This window comes from Eretmochelys imbricata, chromosome 1 (assembly GCF_965152235.1).
Source record: "Eretmochelys imbricata isolate rEreImb1 chromosome 1, rEreImb1.hap1, whole genome shotgun sequence".
In the NCBI taxonomy this organism is placed as follows: Eukaryota; Metazoa; Chordata; order Testudines; family Cheloniidae; genus Eretmochelys; species Eretmochelys imbricata.
The window spans coordinates 45,971,151-45,979,884 of record NC_135572.1 but is presented as its reverse complement, the minus strand read 5'-3'; the positions used below and the strand labels follow the sequence as shown (position 1 = coordinate 45,979,884).

The following is an 8,734-nucleotide window of genomic DNA, read 5'->3' as shown; positions in this document are numbered from 1 at the left end:
AAGGGCAGAAATGCAGGTGCCTGAACACAGTTGGACCTGCTGGGTTATAACAGTTGACACACAGGGCACAGTAGCTCAGGGCCCAGTCTCAGAGTGGGAGAACTGTAGAATGCCACCCTGGGATAGGCAAAGCATGAGGCCTGACATGTGAGGGGGGTGCACTCGGAGAGACCAGGGAGGAGACAAAGGTGCAGCTAGTTCTGTAACCGTGACAGCTGCACTAATTCCAGCAGCATGACTATGCTGGGGATATCTGGGAAGAAGCCATTACACTAGATGCCACTCCAAAAGATAGTTGTGATGTATTTCAGCAGAGTGAAATCTGTGCCACTAGCCACCTGTCCTAATGGCCAGTACCAAATGATAAGATAATTTTCCATTCCAATTAAGCAATCATTAAAATGGTGACCAAGCTAACAAATGATGAAAAGCACCAGACATATTCAATCTAGATTGCAATAAAACATTCTTTACACTATCACATGAGAAGCTGGTGGATAAATTAAGAGGACAGGCATCAGTTCCATTGTGATATCCGTTTTAAATCCATGTTATGAGATAGGATGCACTAGGTCATTGGAACACAACTGAATCGTTTTGAAAAAATACATACAGAATACCTGAAACATGTGACTTCAAACAACCTATGTGCTCTTTTGTCGCTAAAAACAAAACCAGCATTCTGAGCTTGGTGCCCGCCCCCCAGCTCAGCACCCCAGGCGGTGGTCACCTGCCCCTAAATCCAGCCCTGGCTGAGGCTCAGTATTTGCCAGCAGCAGTAAAGGCAGAGTCATAGGGTCAAAATCACGCTGCTTTGGAAATAAATTTAAATGACGTTGAGGTTGCAATCCCTTTTAGGGCAGGGTTTAGCTTTACGCCTAGCACACCTCCAAAGATACTGTCGGCACTGAACAACAACAAAAATAGTAAATAATAACAGCATTGCTTCCACTTATTGCAGGCCTGAATTTGACCTTTAGGATTCAGCTTAAGGGGATGCTCAGGGAGATGGGGGGCTGTAGCAGAGGTGCTCAGGGGATTAATTATAAGTCAAGGAAGATTTTTATTATTATTGCGCACATTTATAAGGTGCCTGCCACTGTGGTCGTTGGCTGTCTTAAACTGAGGCACTAACATTCCCAATAAGAGCAGGAAAGCACCCACATGTTTCTACTTCTTGCAGGTTTGGTGCAGACAATGAAGAGAGATATGGCCAGTCTGCTAAGCACTATATGATGGCATGCCATGTCTCAGCCATGCTACCTTCACAGTCATTCTCATGGTGGCATGTGTGACATTTAGGACCAGCTGGAATATGCCCCCATGTGGGGAAAACAGGGCAGGGCCTGCCCAGACAATCAGGTGCTCACTTTCAGATCGGGTGCCCCTAGGGTTGCCAAGTTCCAGTGCCTAGGGGCAGGAGCCACTTGGCATCCTGGGGACAAGGATTGGGGGCCGTGGGTCGTTGGAGGGAGCTACAGCAAGGGGATGCTCAGCAGCAGCAGGTGGGGACTGGAGCCCCAGGCTCAGTGTGATTGGGGGCACTGCAGCAGGGGGATGCTCAATGAGGCTCAGGGTGGCTGGGGTGGGGCTCAGGGAGGCTGTAGCAGGGGAGACTCAATATGGCAGAGGGCTGTAGCAGGGAAGGCTCAGGTAGGTGGGGGGCTGAAGCTGGAGGTTGCTCAAGGAAGCAGGGAGGCTCAGGGCAGTGGGGGACTGTAGCAGGGGGATGGTCAGCAAAGCAAGGGGATCAGGGTGGCAGCCAAGGGAGGGGGGTGTAGCTGGGGGATGCTCAGCAAGACAGGAGGCTCAGGGTGGTGGCAGGGAGGCTGTAGCTGGGGGATGCACAGGGAAGCAGGGAGCTGTAGCGGGGGGCTCAGGGCGGCAGTGACGGGGATGCGCGGGGAAGCAGGGGGCTCAGGGTGGTGGCAGGGGGGCTGTAGCTGGGGTATGCACAGGGAAGCAGGGAGCTGTAGCGGGGGGCTCAGGGCGGCAGTGACGGGGATGCGCGGGGAAGCAGGGGGCTCAGGGTGGTGGCAGGGGGGCTGTAGCTGGGGTATGCACAGGGAAGCAGGGAGCTGTAGTGGGGGGCTCAGGCCAGCAGTGACGGGGATGCTCGGGGAGGCAGGGGGCTCAGGGTGGTGGCAGGGGGGCTGTAGCTGGGGTATGCACAGGGAAGCAGGGAGCTGTAGCGGGGGGCTCAGGGCGGCAGTGACGGGGATGCTCGGGGAAGCAGGGGGCTCAGGGTGGTGGCAGGGGGGCTGTAGCTGGGGTATGCACAGGGAAGCAGGGAGCTGTAGTGGGGGGCTCAGGCCGGCAGTGACGGGGATGCTCGGGGAGGCAGGGGGCTCAGGGTGGTGGCAGGGGGGCTGTAGCTGGGGGATGCACAGGGAAGCAGGGAGCTGTAGCGGGGGGCTCAGGGCGGCAGTGACGGGGATGCTCGGGGAGGCAGGGGGCTCAGGGTGGTGGCAGGGGGGCTGTAGCTGGGGGATGCACAGGGAAGCAGGGAGCTGTAGCGGGGGGCTCAGGCCGGCAGTGACGGGGATGCTCGGGGAAGCAGGGGGCTCAGGGTGGTGGCAGGGGGGCTGTAGCTGGGGTATGCACAGGGAAGCAGGGAGCTGTAGTGGGGGGCTCAGGCCGGCAGTGACGGGGATGCTCGGGGAGGCAGGGGGCTCAGGGTGGTGGCAGGGGGGCTGTAGCTGGGGGATGCACAGGGAAGCAGGGAGCTGTAGCGGGGGGCTCAGGCCGGCAGTGACGGGGATGCTCGGGGAGGCAGGGGGCTCAGGGTGGTGGCAGGGGGGCTGTAGCTGGGGTATGCACAGGGAAGCAGGGAGCTGTAGCGGGGGGCTCAGGGCGGCAGTGACGGGGATGCTCGGGGAGGCAGGGGGCTCAGGGTGGTGGCAGGGGGGCTGTAGCTGGGGTATGCACAGGGAAGCAGGGAGCTGTAGCGGGGGGCTCAGGGCGGCAGTGACAGGGTGCTCGGGGAGGCAGGGGGCTGTAGCTGGGAGGGCGCAGGGAGGCGGGGGGCTTTAGCTTGGAGGGCTCAAGGAAGCGGGGAGGCTCAGGGAGGCAGGGGTGGGGGGTGTAACTGGGGGAGGCTCAGGGAGGCGCGGGTGGGGGGCTATAGCTGGGGGATGCTCAGGGAGGCGGGGGGGTCTTTAGCTGGGGGATGCTCAGCGAGGCGCGCGGGGAGGGGGTTCAGGGCGGAGCACCCGGCGCTCGTGCCTCGCGGGGCGCGCAGACATCCCCTCATTATAGCCCTCCCCCCAGAAGGTCGTCTAGGGCCAGGGACGGGTACCGCTGCGCCTGCGCATCAGAGAGCAGCAGGTGTCTCCCTGTCAGCGCGTGCCTCAGCTCCTCCCCTCCCACTTCGGTCCGTGCGCGCGCCGCTCACGCGACCCCTTTCCTCTGCTGCCCACGTGCCTTCAGCTCCTCTTCCCGCGGACTGGCAGCGCCGCACGGCGCGCGCCCCCGCCTCTGTCCGTCTGTTGTGCGCGCGTGCCTGCGCCTCTCTCTGCCTCAGCTCCATGCACCAGGCACCGCGTCCAGGGGCCAGCGCGGAGGGGATTGCACCTGCGCTCCCTATTGCACAGCCAGGAGCTGGCAGTGCCGCCCCCTCCCCGTGTCTGTGCAGTGCAAACAATGAACCTGCCAGGAGCAGCCTGCCCTGCTGCATAGAAAGGACCTGGAGACCCTCCTCCTCCAGCAGGGGAGAAGCCAAGGTGACCACCATTGAGGGCTAGTCCCGCTGTCTGTCTGTCGCTGTCTGTTTCCATCTGTCTGTATGAGATTGTGTTACCCTCGCACAGATGCTTGCATGGCATTGCTCTCTCTCCCCCACCTCATCACCTCCATTGCTATTAATTCAGGACCAAGGATGCTCCGCAGGGTAAATATCCCCCAGCCCGAATTTCCAACTGAGGTAGATAGGATGGTGGCTCCCGGGGTTAAAAGCATTCGACTGTAGTGCCTGCTCCAGGTTTGAATCATGAGCATTCTTAACTAAATGGTTCAAAACCCTGATATTTAATTGCAAACCGTGCTGGTGACTTGTGATTTTATTTCATGCATCATGCCACAATTGCTCTTTTTCCATATTTAAACTCATGTGCTTTGGGTTTTGTTTATCTTGTTAAACCAAAAAACCTTTCAAATAGTTCTAGTTATGTTAACGGGTTTTTATTTCTTTAGTTCAGTACTATGTGTCCATACCACATTTCACTTGTTTCCCTCTTCCATTTAAGGAAGAAAATCTCTCTTATTACTTCATATCCTGTTCTTTTGTTTTCTTCAAATAATTTTAGGCAATTTAAAATTAAGTATTTTTCTTCATCATTTGTACTGTCACGTTTATGTAACATGTGCCTGCCTGCATATGAGATTCATAGAAATATCTAAGGAATTGCATGTTCTTGAATTGACTAGTACTGTATCTGAACATTAAAAAATGTCTTTTCATTGAAGAAGACAGGGGTTAAAATGAATGAAGATCTGAAGGTTAATTTAAGCTGGCTGCCTCAAGATCATTTAGAAGCCAGCTCTCCAGAGAATGTCTCAACCGCAGCCTCGTCCCTGATTCCTGTCGTAGACCCAGAACCAGAGCTCATAGTAAACCCCTGGGACATTGTTTTGTGTACTTCAGGAACCCTTATCTCCTGTGAAAATGCCATTGTGGTCCTTATCATTTTCCAAAATCCTAATCTTCGTGCCCCCATGTTCCTTCTGATAGGCAGCCTGGCACTTGCAGACCTCTTAGCAGGAATTGGATTGATCATCAATTTTATTTTTGCCTATCTTCTACAATCAGAAGCTACAAAACTGGTCACTGTTGGACTGATTGTTTCCTCTTTCTCTGCATCTGTCTGCAGCTTGCTGGCTATTACTGTTGATCGTTACCTCTCATTGTATTATGCTTTGACTTATAATTCAGAAAGGACTGTCACTTTTACCTATATCATGCTTATTTTGCTCTGGGGAGCATCTATCTGTATTGGACTGCTGCCTATAATGGGCTGGAACTGCCTCAAAGATGAATCCACCTGCAGTGTTATCAGACCGCTCACTAAAAATAATGCAGCTATCCTTTCAGTCTCTTTCTTGCTCATGTTTGCTCTCATGCTGCAGCTCTACGTTCAAATTTGTAAAATTGTGATGCGCCATGCCCATCAGATTGCCTTGCAACACCATTTCCTGGCCACGTCCCATTATGTGACCACCCGAAAAGGAGTGTCTACTTTGGCCATTATTTTGGGGACCTTTGCTGCTTGTTGGATTCCTTTTACACTCTATTCTTTAATAGCAGATTACACTTATCCTTCAATATATACCTATGCCACTCTCCTGCCAGCCACCTACAATTCCATCATCAATCCTGTAATATATGCTTTTAGAAACCAGGAAATACAAAAAGCATTTTGGCTTATCTGCTGTGGCTGTATCCCCTCTAGCCTGTCTCAAAGAGCAAGATCACCTAGTGATGTTTGATTAACAGCTGTGAGGACTTTATTTAGCATTTTGTTATTCAAAAATTCCTGCAACAATCTTTGGTTAGATACATTCCTTAGATTGTACATATCTGATTCATATTCAAGCCACAGGATGCACTGACCTTTTTGTAAAGAGAAACCCCATTAACCTAAATGAACTCAGTGGTTTAAGGAAGATTTCCAAAATCATAATGATTAGTGTTCTTTCAAATTGTATTGTTGCTCAGGTTCTATGAATAGACTAAACTGGTCTTTCACATCCACTATGATTCTAAGTTAACTTTATTAGTGAAAAAAAGGTAGACTGAAGAGTTATAGCCTTTTTAAAATACTTTATGTGCTTCAGCTCAGTTATACTGCATGATTTTTCTGTTGTCACAAATTCTCTCTCTCTTAGCCTTAGTGAAACAGTAAAGAAGACTATGTCCTTGGTACTGTTAACATAAACTAAAATATATATCACCAATTTAAAATAATGACCCAATTATTATTGATTCATTTGGTATTTATTGTAATACTTTCTGGACCATTAATTTGCTAAAATGAAGAAGTGCTTGTGCAGGTTTGCTATTTTATATCTCAGTATAAATTGATCATTATTTTAAAATGTTACCTATTTTCTCATGAGTTCTGGATAGATGCTAGAATAGAATGTACGTTTCGTCTTTACTACTGCTTTATTTCTTTTAAAAAATCAACTATACATTTTTTAAAATATAGGACATCAGGGCCTATTGTAACACTGATTTTTAAACAGAATTCCTTATTTAAATTGATGGGGAGTTCTGCTCAGAAATCTATGGCACAATATGGCCTCTAGGAATTATGCATTGTAATAGGTGCAGCATTTTAAGTTTCTTTGACAGATTCATATTTTCAGAAGTGTATAAGGAAATATTTAATAAAATAACTTGCTTAAAATAGTATATCTACAGTAAATGGTTCCCTAAAATTTGCTATTGATACACAAGTGTTATTTCATGTTCTCATTGTTCTGCTATGGTTTCAGATTCTGAAGTTTGAAAATTCTCTGAGCATGTCAGGTTCATAATTGTATGTAGCCAGAATGCCTATGGAACATATTTTCTGCTATTCTAACAATTTAATCTTTGAGTCCATCACATATTATGATGTTCAATACTGTATGCAGATCATTTCACTTCATTCTAAGATAATACTCCTTGTGTAAAAGGCAAAGCTTCCTTTCATGAATGGTTTAATTTAAGCTGCTTCTGATCTTTTCCATGGAGACACATAAGAATCATTAGAACAAAAATGTTGTTTTCTAATAACAATGTTGTACTGACAGAAGAAAAAGCTTACTGGAAAAAAACCCCCTGATTTTGGATTTCTTTGTTAAACTTGAGGTATATTCTCATATCAGTGAATGGGAATTTATAGTAAAACTTCCATTAGTGCTAATGGAAGTTACATGTATAAATGCCTAGGCACCAATATGGGGGTGTAGTCCCTTGAATATCAAAGTAAATATACTATATTGTTGCTTCAGTATCTTCCATTATAGTTTAAAAAATCTCAAATGTTGATAAAAATATACATGTACAGTATAGAGAGTATACACTACTATACTGCTGCCACTCTATCTTTTCAAATGGTATCTTTCCTTTCATTTAAACTTTTGGAACACTGTAGCTTTTGTGGCAAACTTCGGTGACATTAATAATCCATATGCTATACCCAGAACTAAATTTCAAATGTGAGTCACTTGTATATTAGCAATAATTTATTTTGGTTTCAATGCCAGATTCAAATTCCATTATTTACTTGGTTCAACCTTCATGATATCTGGCTATTACTTTGCATTAATCTAATCAAATTTAATATTGTATGGTGATGGCCTTATCTTGACAGAACTGTACTCTTGCAACTCCCGTTGGCTTAACTGGGATTTGTAGGTCCTCAGCACCCACTGAAATCTCCCCTTAAACTATATAGGATATTTGTGTTCTTTATCTATCTCTGAATATTAATGAAGTTCTAGTAGTTTCCAGTTTTCTATTGTTTATAAGAAATCATCACTTCAAAAATACCTATGATGTATATATACTTGATTTTTATATACGTATATGAAGTATCAAATATTGGAAATTATTGCTAGGATTATTTGTTAACATTTTAAAATGAATTATGTATAAGGGTCACAAATGCTATTTGCTTGTTAACAGACACAAATAAGACTTGCTAAAACTCCACAAACAAAACCTACCCCTCTCTTCCTCTATCCTTTCCCTGAGTTTGGTCAGTCACATCAAAGTGCCAAAAACTGATCAGGACAAACACCTACAGTTGTGACTGAAATTCTATCCCAAGAAGATCTGAGTTTTGCTCCACTTCTATCTAGGTACTAATATGCCCCTCCATTACCAGAATATCTGAGCACCTCACAATTATTTTTGTGTCTTTATCCTCACAACAACCCTGTGAGGTAGGGAGGAACTATCATTCCCCTTCTATAGCTGAGGAACAGAGACACCCACTAACTTGCCCAAGGTCACACAGGAATCCATGGCAGAGCATAGAATTGAACTTCAATCTCCTGAGTAGTAGTCTAGTTCCCTAACCACTGGACCGTCTACTCTTTCCGCCCTTCTCTTCCAGTCTGGATCACTCCCTCCTGTGGCAAAACCCATAGTATGGGGCTCTGGAGAAGAAATCTGTGATTTCAGTGGTTGTTCCATCAGAGAGATTTCCACTCTCTTACCCAAGTAGGCCATTGTGCTTACCAACAAACCTGGAAGATCTCCAGAGATCTGTAGGAGGCCACAGCTGTCCACATGGAGGCTGTATGCCTCTGCAATGGCTCTGGTCTGGAAGGGGGGTTCAGCAGAAAATATCCAAGGATGCCAGAGGGGGAGAATGTGTGTCCCCACCACAGCCTTACCCTCTCCTCCGCTCCTGGCTTACCTGGTGTTCAACTCTTCACTCAGTGTGGAACTTAGACCTGTAGATCAGCCAGGGAAGAAACGACACTCTCCTTCCATGCAGGATCAGAGAGATTTGTACCCAGAGGGTCCATTTCACAAGCAGATCTCAGGACACCACCTGGGCTGAATTTAGGATAGAGAAGGATTAAAATTACAGAGTAATGTTCACATAGGGCTAGATTGTAGAAACACTATTTGCGCCAAGTGAGGGGCAGTGCCTGTCGGTGCACTGCTTCAGAAACAGACGAGCAATCAAATTGTGACTTCAGAGCCATTACCTTGCTCTTGATGTTACTATAGTCA

The 8,734-nt window shown here is 47.4% G+C and overlaps 1 protein-coding gene across 1 annotated transcript; it reads left to right on the top strand.

Annotated features, from left to right (window-relative positions):
• The first annotated feature begins 3,527 nt into the window (after positions 1 to 3,527).
• On the top strand, positions 3,528 to 5,484 carry GPR12 (G protein-coupled receptor 12). Its single transcript, XM_077806219.1, has 2 exons — positions 3,528 to 3,722; positions 4,465 to 5,484. Exons 1-2 carry the CDS (start codon positions 3,528 to 3,530, stop codon positions 5,482 to 5,484), a joined length of 1,215 nt encoding a protein of 404 aa, XP_077662345.1.
• Positions 5,485 to 8,734: the final 3,250 nt, after the last annotated feature.